The sequence below is a fragment of the Phoenix dactylifera genome, chromosome 4, assembly GCF_009389715.1.
Source record: "Phoenix dactylifera cultivar Barhee BC4 chromosome 4, palm_55x_up_171113_PBpolish2nd_filt_p, whole genome shotgun sequence".
Taxonomy (NCBI): Eukaryota; Viridiplantae; Streptophyta; class Magnoliopsida; order Arecales; family Arecaceae; genus Phoenix; species Phoenix dactylifera.
Window position 1 is genome coordinate 16,859,600 of NC_052395.1, and position 13,469 is coordinate 16,873,068.

Below are 13,469 nucleotides of genomic sequence, written 5' to 3' on the forward strand. Positions count from 1 at the left end.
ATCCCATATATTGGCTTGTCAGATTGCATGATGAAAAAAAGAGACATATGGAGGTCTTTTTTTTTTCTCCCGCAGGATTTGACCTGGACAGATATCGGGTTGATATGGGCCTTACCTAAATAGATCGTGTAATCCATGATCTAACAGCAAATCTAGCCCAATGCTGCTGGATTTTCCAAACTGGCTCTAATACAGATGAAGAAATGGTTTCACTAATATGGTCTTTCATTGAGTTGGTATTACAGAAAAAATAAGAAAGGCTACCCATGCAGCACCTGATAGTGGAGAAGCTGGGAAGAAATCAGTAGAATGACTTGATTGTAGTGTTTCCAAAATAGGTTGCTGCAGGGGAAATGACTTGGAAGTTGCTGTTGTTGGGTTCCTCTTCACCTAAAAGTTCCTGCAGAGCGTGTTTTCAGCTGAGGTTCCAAGAGGCGGCTCAAGTGCTATGTTCTTTATGAAGTTTAGGAGTGTGGCTGGTGTTCAGTTTAAATCACCTGAAGATGCCGCTTCTTAATTGGCGAAGGTTTTCATGACAAGGTTGGTAGTTATTGTTGAACCGAGCTATTTTGTATGTATCGGGTTCTTATTGTGGTGAAGGCTTTTTTGGATGTTTGCATTGGAGCTGCGACTGCCCCCTCTTGATGTCCTGGGTACTTTGAGAAAACCTCTTGCTTATGCCGTTTAGATGCTTATTCTGCTGTTGTTAGTACTTTAAAAACTCTCTGGTTGTGTTTTAGTCTGTTTAATAGTTGCGACTTTTTCCAGGAGTTTGTAAGGCCGTTTCTGGTGCTGTTTGTGTGTCATTTGTTTTGCTATAGGGATTCTGGCTTCTCATGATTTCTTGTTCCTCTTGTTCCCTGGGTTCTGTTATGTTTATTTTGCACCTTTTTGCTTTCTACCATGAATGTGTAGTGGTCTGTCAGACCTCATATGTTCTTTGCTTTCTCAACAGAAAAAAAGAAAAAAAATCTACACATGGCTTATATCTTGTCATAAACCAGTCCGATTTCGTTAAAAATGAATCAAAATTGCCAAAAACGAAAAGTATCAATTACTCTACAATATATCAGCAAAATATAGCATAACACCCACTGTCCATATTCACATAGAAAACTTGATAACAAGCATTTTGAATAAGCAGAAGTTTCACCGGTAGTATGCTTATCATTATACAGTCTGGAGCTAGATGTAACTTAAGCACAATTTCATCCTAAGATTTTCATTAAATCCGATCATGAACTATTCTTCTATCAATTCCTACTTAATACCATCTGTTCCAACTCAAAATTTGTCATTAAATATTTTCACCGCTTCCTTTAAGTTTTCCTCCACTTCTCGGACCTTCATATGTGCTCCTTTGTTACAAATTGTCTCCCATAGACATCCCAAATTGGCTCTTATGCCGATTGGTTTCTCCATCCTTTGCAGGTTGCAGTGCATCAAATCAACATGCCAATCCTGAAACATGTTCATACATGCACATGGTAGCGTCCTTATAACCGATATCATAATTCTTATAACATAGAAAAACTTGTTCCAGGCTACCACACGACATCTCAACATATACCCTACAAAGCTAGCATCCACAAGTATCCTCCTTATTTCCTGGCTTCATATCCTTAGGGAATCTTATTGCTGTTCATAGATTTCCAATCAATCCTACTATGTTGTCAAGTTTTGTTCTAGTATCCCCCTACAGCCTTTGCAAGTAAATTCCTCCTCCCCCTCTTTTTAGGCATTTTAACATGTTAGGCCCTTTTCTCCAATCCAATCCAAAAAGGGGAGCACCTGATTTTTGGTAATCGGGACCAAACAGTCGCTATTAGTAAAGTATTGACTGATTTGATCGATCGCATCTATTTAACAAAGATTCCAATTTTGATTTTTCTATTATTATAACACAAACTGCTTAATGGATGATCCACTCTTCATTCATCCATTCAACAAATTTCTTAATTACGAGAAAGAAATGCCATGCTAGCATCAAATGACCATATTTCATGAACTTATTTCAATGAATACATATGAAACCACTTCAAAGCAATGCGCGATTTAAATAGAAAATTCAACAAATTAAGCCAGAAAAGGAGATAAAAATGGGTGTTTGTGAGAACCTGGGAGCCCAAGAAGACGATCCTCTAGCGGAGAAGCATGTTAATGGTGTCGAGCTCCTCGAACCTCGGCATCCCAGAAGCCGCGGCCATTGTACCCGACAGAGCCCACCCCTCCGACAGCATTCTCCTGCGTCCCGTCCACGCGGGGGCTCTGACTGACTGGTACGCTTTTCTCCTGAGTCGGGTGGCGGCTGGAGACGGCAGCGCCGCCTCTTGCCATAGGGAATCAGAGGAGAAGAGGAGGCCACAAGAGAAGAAGAGAAAGGAGGAGAGCTTAGAAGCGGGAGGCGAAGGCGGTCGCGACGGTTTCTATTCTCCGCTCGCGGAGGGCCTCCGAGAGTGGAGGTTCGACGAGATGGGAGGTGGAACCGGATGAGTCACTATCGTTTAGTTAAATTAAAAAAACCGATCTTTTTATTTCGGGTTTTTTTCATAAACATTCTTCTAAAAACTCAAATATATATAAATATTTTTAAAATTTATATTTATCTTTATATTTTTATAAAATATTTTTTTAACAAATATCATTTTTTCTAACATCATTAAAAGAAATCATATTTATTTTTAATTAAAAATAAAATAAAATTTTGAAATTAGTTTTTTATTTTTTATCATGAAATATTTTTTATATTTATCCATTAAAAATAATTTAATTATTTTAATTTAAAATTATTAATTTTTTAATGATATTAGATGGGATGAATATATATGAAAAATAAGGATAAAAAATAAAATAGCAAAATAAATACTTTAAATATATATATATATTAATATTAAAAAATATTTATATAAAATTTGATATTTAAAAGAATATGTATATATATATATATATATATATTATTTTATTTTTTTTCTCGCACAGTTTGCGTGGGAGCCGAATCCATCAAACCGGTAGAAAATCCATCTAATCCCGGCCCTAAATGAGTTGCGCTCAGCCAATACGATCCGATGAGTTCCCGCCACACGTGGATACTACAAGCACCCGTTTTCCCACGTGCATCTCCCGCGCCGTCTAACAGCAAAAACCAGAGCAGGCGACAAGGCCAACCTAGCCGGAGCCATCTCCCGGGCTCGGTACCTCAGGCTCGATCGAGTCGGTCTTCTATCCCGCCCTCGCCATCCAAGCTGCTTTTCTTTTTGCATCGCTATCACCGGGGGTGACGCCACTCGGTCCGTCCCGAATAGAAGAACCCCAAGCGCCCAAGCCCTTGGTCGGCACGGCAGGAGAAGCGAAGCACCGTACAATTGCTGGGCAAATTCGCCCCCCCCCCCCCCCCCCCCCCCCCGCCATCCCGTAACTCTTCCCCCTTCTCCTCTCCTCCTTTTCCGTCGGCCATCGCCAAAGTAAGTCGAAACAATTCTTTCTTCTTTTTTTTTAAAGAAAAAAGAAAATCTTCCATCCAGTATGCTTGTTCTATTTGAATGATTCTCTCTTAATTTAATGTTCGATGGTATAGGCTTAGGGCCATCTTCACCTTCGTTATAGTTGGAAAATTTATTCTGGGGACTGCCTATTCATGGATGCCTGTTTCATATTCTTCTTGGCATCACAAACTCGAAATCAGCATATGTTAGATGTCGATGAATTGTTTGCTGAAATGTTATCCCTGGCAAAGAAGGAGGTCTTTTGCAGGCTAAGGAAGGAAAGAAAGTCTCTATCATTTTGGGCACCGATTCTTTCATTTTCGATATCATTCAGGGGAAGGAGCTCCCAGGTTTCCAAACTCCATATTGCGTGAGCTTTGAACGTATCAGTCCAAGTGACTAGCTTGGTCTAAGAGGGAAATATTGCTGATTATCTCTATGTAGTATGCTTATTGGACGATAACGAGTAAGGGGCCCGAGATGTGGTGCGTGGTTTTTTCTAGCTAAAACGGGGTTAAAGAAATTTTTTATATGCAATAGTATACAATACATAAGCCTTGTTGCAAACTAATGCATTAATGTGTCTTGTTAGTGGACGTATTATTTTGTAGCAAGAACTGCTTGGTAACATGAGCATTTCTGAGCCTTATTACTTTTGACTCAGCAATTCCGGGTGTATTGGATGGTTCAGTGGAATCCATCTAATTCAATCAGTCCCGTTTGCATAGTTTTGGAGGCAAGATCTTGGAGTATTTTTAATATGGGTTAAATTTTAATTCAGATCCTAATTCTGTTGGGCAACAATACTTATGCCTCTTTGCCTTATTCTCTTTCTCTTGGTTCTTTTCCATCAGTGGCCTTTATTGCATTGCACTTATATCACAATTTTTCAAACCAGAGGCCACAGCAGACCATTTTGCAATCATAATATGTTTTATTAGCTTCACTTGCTAAGAGATAAATTGCAAATATTTGTAATCTAAGATTTCCTTGTGAGGTAGTTGTCTCAAGATTTGAAACAATGATCGATCATCGTCATCATTGTCATCCAAGCCTATCGTCAATCAAATATGGTCTTGGCTATGGAGCATGCCTCTAAGTTGAGATGGTTCCCTTGAAGGATTGACTAGATTTTATGGATAACTATTAGTCTAGGATCAGCTTATAGCTTTGTAGTAATGGGTGCCAGACACTTGAGAAGGTAAATATAGGCCTACAATGGAAACTATATGGCCAATTGGTGACCAGGCACTAGTCTGTTATGCATTATTTGTCATAGTTTGATTTGATGCAACTAGGCCACAACCCTCCAAAATTACCATGAACTTGGGAAGAGATGAAGCATAGAAAGAAAATGGAAGATTTCTTTTTTTATTTTTGGTTAATTAACATATAGTCAACACTATAATCAATTGTTATCTGAAATGTGCGTTAATTTAGCGTGAATTCATGTTGTTTGATTGTTATTGAAGAGGGACTGCTAGTTTAGTGCTGGATTTCCTTCAAGCTTATTGATAATTTCTTTTATATTCAGAGGAGCGAGTCCGTTGCTGCTCCACAATTTTTTGCACTTGCTCAATTGTGTCCCCTTGGCTCATCTTTTGATTCTTGACCATGCCATCTTCTCAGTTGAACCTCCTCCATGCCAAGCTCATCCAAAAATTTGTTCTCTCCTGTCCCATTTTAAAATCAAGGCTTAATAACTTTGTGCCTATACAATTTGTCAATAACTTGCAAATTTGGGAAATATCCAACTCCAATCAAACTTAAAAGGAAGAATTGGGAATCTTGTGCCATTGAAAAAGAAAGATATATAAAAATGTAGTGAAAGTTCTGGACTCAACTTGCATTATGAATTACTGGGTTGATTTTTTTTCTTGTATCAGTCATTTATCCTCAATATTCTATTTGTTTTCTATAAAAGAGATCGAAGTTGGGAGTTATTGTCTGCAAAACAAAGCAGTTTCAATTTTTTTTTTTTCTTTGGGAAATTTTGGTTGTTGCAGATAGAATTAAGATTGTTACTGAAGCATGGTTTCTGTTAAGAGTATAGCATCAGTCATAGTAGGCCATGAAAACTTCCTGCTCTTCATGATTTGAGAATTTGGTATGGATCTATGATTCTTGAATTATATGCTTCATCATATGCATGACTTGACTGCAATTCAAGTTGAAAAGAACCATTTTGGAATCTAGGAATTTTCATTCTCAGGATTCCTACTTATCGTAAGTCCTTGTGATGCAAAACTTTCTTCGCAGTTGTGTTAAACTGTTAGTCCTATACGCACTGAAAATATTTGTCAGTCATGGAATGAACCCAAAATGCAGTTATGGTTAAGAGGATTAAGCTGTAACAAGTGATATGTCTAATTTCTGTTTGTTAAATAGAGATTTTCTGTTTTCTGGAAACTAAATTAAGGCTGATAGTGTTTCAAATACATCTAATTGAGCCATTATTGGAAACAGATTGGTTGGTTGGTGCGTATGCACTCAGACATATATATAAATTGTTAAATTAGTTTTAATATATGATACATTGGTTGCTAGTGCCGTGTTACACGTTCTCAAATAGTTGAATGCTCCACAGATGCAATTTAGCTGTTCATCATTTTCTTTTAGAAGTTTCTGTCATTTCATCTTAATCCCTCTAAATTTAAATTGTTCTGCTACTAATGTTGGTATTATGCTTGTAAATGTGTTTCAGGCTGCACCTTTAGCATAGAGCCATAGACTGTTGGCAGATCAAGGATCTTACGTGGACTATTTTAAAGAATTCCACCAAGTTTCTTTGTTTTTTATTAAATTAATATCTTTCAGGTCCTATGTGTGGCTGACCATCTAATTAGCATTAGTTTTCTTGCTGAGAACTCATGGCTAACTTTCATGGACAGCCATTGCCTCCTGGAATTGATCCACTGCCAAATACATCTTTAGGTTCTGCTTCAATGAATCCTTCTGTTTCTTATCTTCCTCCACCTTATGTGAACATGCATCATGATGGACATTCTAACAGCTCTGGAAGCTTCTTCCCTGTTAATCCATCTAATCCATCCTTTCCTAAAGCTCAAAGCCAATTTCCTCATTTACAACCATCTTCCCAATTTGTGTATTCACCTGGTAGACTTCCTGCACCAGCTGCTCAAAGTGTACCCGCACAAGCATCCTATAGTTCTTCTCATGGCACAGGAAACCCTGCTGTAGGAAGCACTGGATTCCAATTGCAGAATATTTCTAAAAGCTGGACAACCTCATCCTGTGTGTCTACATCTAACCCTGGTGCAGAAATAAAAGTGGCAGAAGCAGAAAACAATACTTCTCAGCACTCAAGTGCATCTCAAGATGATTTGAGAAGTTCAACACATTGTGATGACAACATAGTGGATCGACAGTCAGTTGTAAAAACTGAAGCGAGTGAAGAAGCAAACAAATGGCAAGAGAATGCAACTGGTAATGATAAATCTACATATTACACTATCAGATAAACACAACTCTGAATATAAAAATAATTGATCCAAAGTTGTTCCTGTTTCAGACATTAGCCAGCACAGGTTTTCTGCTGATGCCAAAGTTATTGAATCTGCTGCCCAACTTGCTGTTCTGCATGAGCAAGTAAGGTTTTTAAAGAAAATGAGATCTCTTTGTCATGCATCTATTTTTTGTGATGTTAAGTGATGTTAAGTGGTGTTAATTTGTGATAACCAGGAAATTGCGACCCAACAAATCATACAAAATCAAAGGTCAGTCTGTTTCCATTTCTTCTTACTTCATGCCTGATCATATGCATTGAACAATAAGTGCTCCAACTGTCTCGTGGTGTTGCTCTTATCCTTTTTTGACCTTAGACAAGCTAGAGGTGCAAATGGACCTGTAGAAGATAGTAGAGACATCCTTTCAGGACGTTATGATCCGAATGCATTAAAGGTGAGTATTTTGCATGCTTTGTTCTGTGTGTCTTAAATTATTTAATTTTGAGTTCCCCACTGTGTGAATTCTATGTTACTTCTTTTCTCAGTGAAATTACTATGCATCTTTTAATTACTGTTGCTTCTTTTAGGAGCATCTGCTGAAGATAACCACCGATCATCGTGCTGAAATGACCAACAAACGTGGGAAGTTGATCCACCAAGATAACGGTTGGTTCTTCATTATAAACCATGTTTCTCATCCTTTTAATTGTCTGCAGTTCCTAACTTTTGTCAGTTGGCTTTACGTTCAGTTTACTAAAGTTTAATTTATTGTTGGAGCTTATCTTAGCTCCTGAAAAATTTGTTTCTATGCATCTGAATCAAGCACATGCATTAATATTGACTACTGTAGTGCTGCCTTTCCAGTCATGTGTTGTGTCTTCTGTAAACTACTAAGAGCTGAGTTTTGTAATGCTACTATCAGATAAACAGTCGTTCAAACTGAAATTGCAATTTGGAAATTAAGAACAAATGAAGGAACCAGTATTGGATTAAAGAGCAGGAAGCAAGTAGATGCAAGTTCTGTGATGCGGAAGACAGGATTTGGAAAAATTCATGAGAAAATCATGGAAACCCAGTAGTACCATTGGAAACCCATTTCTCCTTGTTCACACAGCTTTTTCATATACGAGCCATTTTTTGGTTGGCTCCTTCATAATTTTTTGGCGTTTTCTAGTTTTGAGGTAACTGTAAGTTGATATCTATGCTCTGTGAGCTGCTTAATTGCATTGGAGAACCTGTTCTTGAGTAACTGGCATCAAAAGCTTGTTTTTCTGGTTCTTTAGGGGAGGCAAGTCCAGCTTGTTGGGCCCAAATAGGCCAGGGATTAGGTGGGTGCACATGTTCTAGGCAGGGATCTGGGAGCTGATAATCATACTCAGGGATCTGAAAAGAAAGGTTTAAGAGGCTTTTCTTTTATATTGCGATATGCTAAATCAGTACACATTTTGGGGCTACTTATTACTCTCATTCAGGTACCCAGCAACCTTACAACCTTTTTTATTGACCCTAGAATTCAATTCTCTTACTAGTTGAGCTCTTAATTTTCATCCTTAATTTTTGTTCATATTAGTTGCAAATAAAAGATATTGGCCAATGTCGCATGCTATTTCCTTAGTTTTAGAATTAATGGATGAGAAAGGGGAAAAAGCTTTAGAAATATGAGCCACAAGAAATGAGGTTTATGATGTTCTAAACAAGACGTTTTCAAGAGAAGGTGACCTAATTCACTAATAAGCTAGAAAGGTCCTGTTGAATAAATTTTGTCTGAAGATTCATATTAGTTTTAAGGTATTAAGAATGGAGCAAAATTGTGATAATTTGTGAAGAGAGGACTTTATAGAAGTTAGCAATATGCTAAGGATGATTGCATTTGGATAGATGGGCAATTTAAATTAGAGACATGAACTTCAAATTTGATTAGAAGGGCAGGGCATTTGGAATATTTGAATAACATTAGAACTTGTAGTTCCATGTATTGTGAAGTTTGAGAACTATGAGATGATTATAATGTGTGTGCCAAATTTTTATTAGTTAGAGTGGTTTACTGATATATTGAATAACATGTTAGGCCGTTCGATGCAGCTGTAATAGATGTTAAGCCAAGTGATAGTATTCTGCAAGAACACATTTAGCTTAGTTCCATAAAGGTCATCCATTGGGCTTTCTTGGGCAGTTGACAAAATGTAAGTAAATGGAAGAGAATAAATATGCTTGTACTTTTCTGCTACATTAAGAGGCATAAATATGATAAAATACAATAAGTGGTAATTTTGGTGGGCTTCAAGGAAGTAAGGTCTGTTACAAGTACCAAGTTGGCAAAATGATAAGCTATTAGAAGCAGCCGCCAGTGGGGTCTACTTTTGTAGTATGTGAATCTCATTTCAGGTAGACCTATGAAAAGGTTTAGCTTTGGGCTAACACTTATAATGATAATTTGTCACTATCTCTTTGGACTACAACAAAATATTTGGAGGATAATAGTCTGAAGTCTACCAAATGGAATGCAATATAAGTGAAATATATGGAATAAATTTTCATAAAAAAATCTGCCTTGAATTATACTCTAGTGTGATTGTTTTCATGATCTTCGGTTGCATGTCATAATTAAAAGCAAAGGAAGTTATACCAATGTTATTAGAGGTAAATGACTTGGATATTTGCTCTGAAGAGAATCATGTTATTATTGCATGCTTGAGATATAAGATAACTACTAGACAATAATGAGGGCTGCATTTTTATCTAGAATGTGGTCTAAAGAGAGGCACAAACACATTTGGTAGTCCTTGGTAAAATTATGTGGGGTAGACTTCAAAATCATTTTAAAAGAAAAACAAGATGAATCTCTACTAATTATTTTGTCAATATCAGTTTCACTGGAGAATTAATGAATCTCTACGAAGCTGAGGCTTATGTCTTTGTGGAGAGATTAGATATGTAAGGAAGGCCTCTGACAAAATGAATTGAATCTCTAAAAAGAGTTCCAAAAAGGTTAATTTGATTTTGTATTCATTTCTCATATAAACTATTGGCAAAGAAAAATCATAAGGTTGTCACTTAGTAGATTAAATAAGCATGTGCATGTTCATCTTCCCCTATATAATGCAGGTGAGGAAGGCCCGACATTAGCTTTAGAGTGAAACATAGAAGAACAAATAAACTATGCGATTATTTAATTAATTAGATGATAATTTAAGCCTAGAAGTAAGAAAACAAATTAACTTAAAGATCCAAGGGCAAGGAAACTAACCTAATCCAAGGTATAACTGGGAGCCTTACCACCTCGGTACCAAAAATGGCTTCTCGATGCCAAGGACTTTGCCAACTAATGCCTTGAAGCTCATCGTAGGGTTTGTGCAAAGTCAACCACACAAGAAAAATAGAGCAAACACGAGTTAACATGCACTCGAGAAAGCAAAGCAAAGGAAAACAGGGCATACATAGGAGGTATTTATAGGCTCTGGGATCCTTTACAGGTAATAAGGTTGACTTATTATCCATATGAGTCCAAGAAAAACTCAAAAACTAAGTCCTAAATCTGCTAGCACAAGTAAACTCATCGTGAGAGTGCTTTTAAAGAAATATAATCTGACAGTGAACTTTAGGCCGTCAGAAATGTTTGGAAGGTGGTTGGTTTGCCTTCAGATGTGATCTGAGAGCGAAAAATCTTCCATCAGATCGAGCTGTGATAAAGTCCAAATAGGAATCAATTTTGGGTTCTTTGGATGGTGAGCTCAAGCCATTTGATACTTCGGACGGTGTATGGACCTCTGCTGGATGCATTGGAATTTGTGTCAAACTCAAAGTCTTCAAGGGCTTCCAGAAGGGTTCTGGTTGTTCTGACAGTGATGTATTTCTGTTAGATAGCTGCTGACAGTGATTACATCTCCATCGAAACATTCCAAGTTGGATTCGGATGCTCCTGCTTCGGACAGTGAACTTGGTGCCATCAGATCTATTTGGACGGTGATCATGGCACCATCGGAATGGCCTGTGTCTGGTCTGGGTAGGTTTCTTCTGACAGTGAACACTGGACCGTCAGTTGCATTCTGACAACAAGGTGCTTGCCGTCGGATGTATTTTGACGGTCATAAGCCTACTGACAGCTCATTTGTGAACTAGGCGGCCTCCATGATGCTTCCAGGTCCATTGTCTTGGCCTTTGGAGGTTCCTGATTATAGGGTCTAGTAATGTTGGGGCCAGGGTTGCCCAACCATAGGGTCAAGCGCCTCTGGCCTGCTTCACTATAATACCATGACTACTAAGATTCATATGTTTGTAATATCCAATAAATATGGATGCAACTAAAAATTCTACTTCCTCTTTTTTAAAATGTTATGATTTTTTATCACATCACAATTATAATAGTGCTGGTAATTGGTGTTCCTAGAATGGAGGGAGGGAACCTTTCAAAAGGCCTAAACTCTTAGCAGTCTTTGAACCTTTGACTTCTCTAGCATGAAATATGCTTTCAGTGAAGCAGTAAAGATCAATCAATTAGGGTATGAGGCAGAAGGATCAGGATGATCTGATCTGCAAATTTGTGTGATACGAAATAAATTTCAGATCGAAATTTTAAAGTTCATATTTGTGATATTTCCATATTTTGCATAGAGAATCTGTGCAACAACAAATCTCTTGCTCTAGCCGAAGTCTTGTCCTGGAGGCAAATCCTTAAGCCAGGGAAAGAGAGAAAAAAGGAAAAACAAGAGCAGAGGAGATGGGAGAAGAAAGAACCGGAACTTTATGGTGTTCATCAGGAAAAAATCTTCATCTTCTGTTATTCTCTTGTAATCATATGAACAATACCAATTCATTCCTCTCATGTGCAACTCAGATCATGCATGTAGAGGGACAGCTGAGTCAAAAACAAACAGAAATCAAATAACAAATAACAGGAACATGAATAGTTAATAATCAGAAATAATTAAATAAATAATTGAATTGAAGAAATTTGAACTGCTCTCTAGTAAATTTGAGCTCTCATATCATATTGAGTAATTAATTAATCTCAGGGATCGAATCAATAATGTATTTCTGTTTTAAGAATATCCACATGGCAGACATTTATGATCGTGCAATTTGACATGTCTTGTACAAAATAAAAACCAGGATTAGTTTGTAAATTAGTCCAAATGTTCAATACATGATGGGCAGCCAGTGAAATGCGGCCACTTCGGCACCTGAGAGGGTGTTGATAGGTGGATTCTGTAAATAAAAGGATCTCCAGTATATCTGATGATAATTTTTTCCTGATACCACCGCCACGCCAACTGGCATTTATTGTTAGAAGGCAGATCTCCAATCTCATAGTGCCATGTGGAATGCCATTAAAGGAAATAGTCTCGAGTCTTCATTATAGCTTTGAGTCTTGTAGCTATTTTCTTTTTGCAATATAGTATTACTAACACTGGAGAGGCTTTTGGCCTACTCAAATTCTTCGCTTTCTCGGTAATCGCTGGTGGTGGCGGACAAACCAGAGAAAGGGGAATTTATTCTGTCCTTCGGCTCGGCATAGGACTGAGAAGAAAGGAAGAAGAGAATGATCGCGCTCCGGCGCTGCCCATGATTGGACCCCGGTCCCACCCTAGTGAAAAAAAGTCGACACTTCCTCCCACATGGGGAAGATAAATATAAGAGAAATTTTATGAATAACCTATTAGTTGTTGTTTGTTAGACATTGGGTTTTTGCTTCATGGATTATTACAGTAATTGGCAACAAAGTGATCTACTTCATATGCTTCTGAATTATTTTTTATCTTTTTTTCTTCCTCACTATTCACTTAAGAAAGAGGCCTTTGTCAGAATTGTCGTGTTAGTATAATCTTATCAACTTTTCAATTCTTTAATAAGCTAATAAGCCTATGTTTAAATGTCTGATGTAATTTAATTTGTTTGCATGACTGAAACTTCTTTTAAAAGTATTCATGCTATCAATGTGCTTAGTTTTTTCTGACATAAATCTTTACTTGTCATATCAGGCAACATGGAAATTGGTAATGGCTATGGTGTACCAGGTGGGGGTGCTTATTATACTACTGCACCATTAAATGTCCAATCTAGTAAGATTGCTCTCCTTTATACAGGCGTTTTGCTACCTTTAAAGCTTTCTTAAAGTGGTTGGCCATCTAAAGTTGTGCTGTTTTAGGGAAACCAAAGGATGAAACTCAACAAGTGAGCTCCACAGCTGAAAAGGAGTCAGAACCAAACGCTGCTCAGAAAGAGCTACCAGAATATCTCAGGCAGAAGCTGAAAGCTAGGGGAATTCTTAGAGATGATAAAACAAATGGTGCCCTTTTGACAACTGACAATGCAAGTCCACATAGTTCTTATATAATCCTTGTCATGATTTATCTTCTTATATTATCTTGCTGTTTATGATGATTGACTAATCGGGATTGAATTGCAGAAATTGGAAGCTCTACATGATCTGACGACACATCTCCGAAGGTTGCCTCCTGGTTGGGTGAGTATTTAGATGCACCTATATAATCTGTGCTTTCATAGAACATGAACTATTGTT

General features: G+C 37.5%; 1 protein-coding gene across 5 annotated transcripts in view; it reads left to right on the plus strand.

Moving 5' to 3' along the window:
* LOC103697642 (pentatricopeptide repeat-containing protein At1g71060, mitochondrial) overlaps positions 1-13,469 on the plus strand; it is a 98,531-nt gene that overhangs the window by 72,851 nt on the left and 12,211 nt on the right. For 3 of the 5 annotated variants that reach the window (XM_039125704.1, XM_039125705.1, XM_039125706.1), the window contains 8 exons: positions 6,187-6,929; positions 7,015-7,091; positions 7,185-7,219; positions 7,325-7,403; positions 7,537-7,615; positions 12,928-13,008; positions 13,095-13,258; positions 13,356-13,412. In XM_039125704.1, the coding sequence (XP_038981632.1) occupies positions 6,353-6,929; positions 7,015-7,091; positions 7,185-7,219; positions 7,325-7,403; positions 7,537-7,615; positions 12,928-13,008; positions 13,095-13,258; positions 13,356-13,412 (1,149 nt within the window). In that variant the 5' untranslated portion in view covers positions 6,187-6,352. Of the gene's footprint in view, positions 1-75; positions 851-3,169; positions 3,462-6,186; positions 6,930-7,014; positions 7,092-7,184; positions 7,220-7,324; positions 7,404-7,536; positions 7,616-12,927; positions 13,009-13,094; positions 13,259-13,355; positions 13,413-13,469 lie in introns of those variants that run through there. The other 2 variants (XM_039125707.1, XR_005511567.1) reach the window with 2 other exon arrangements.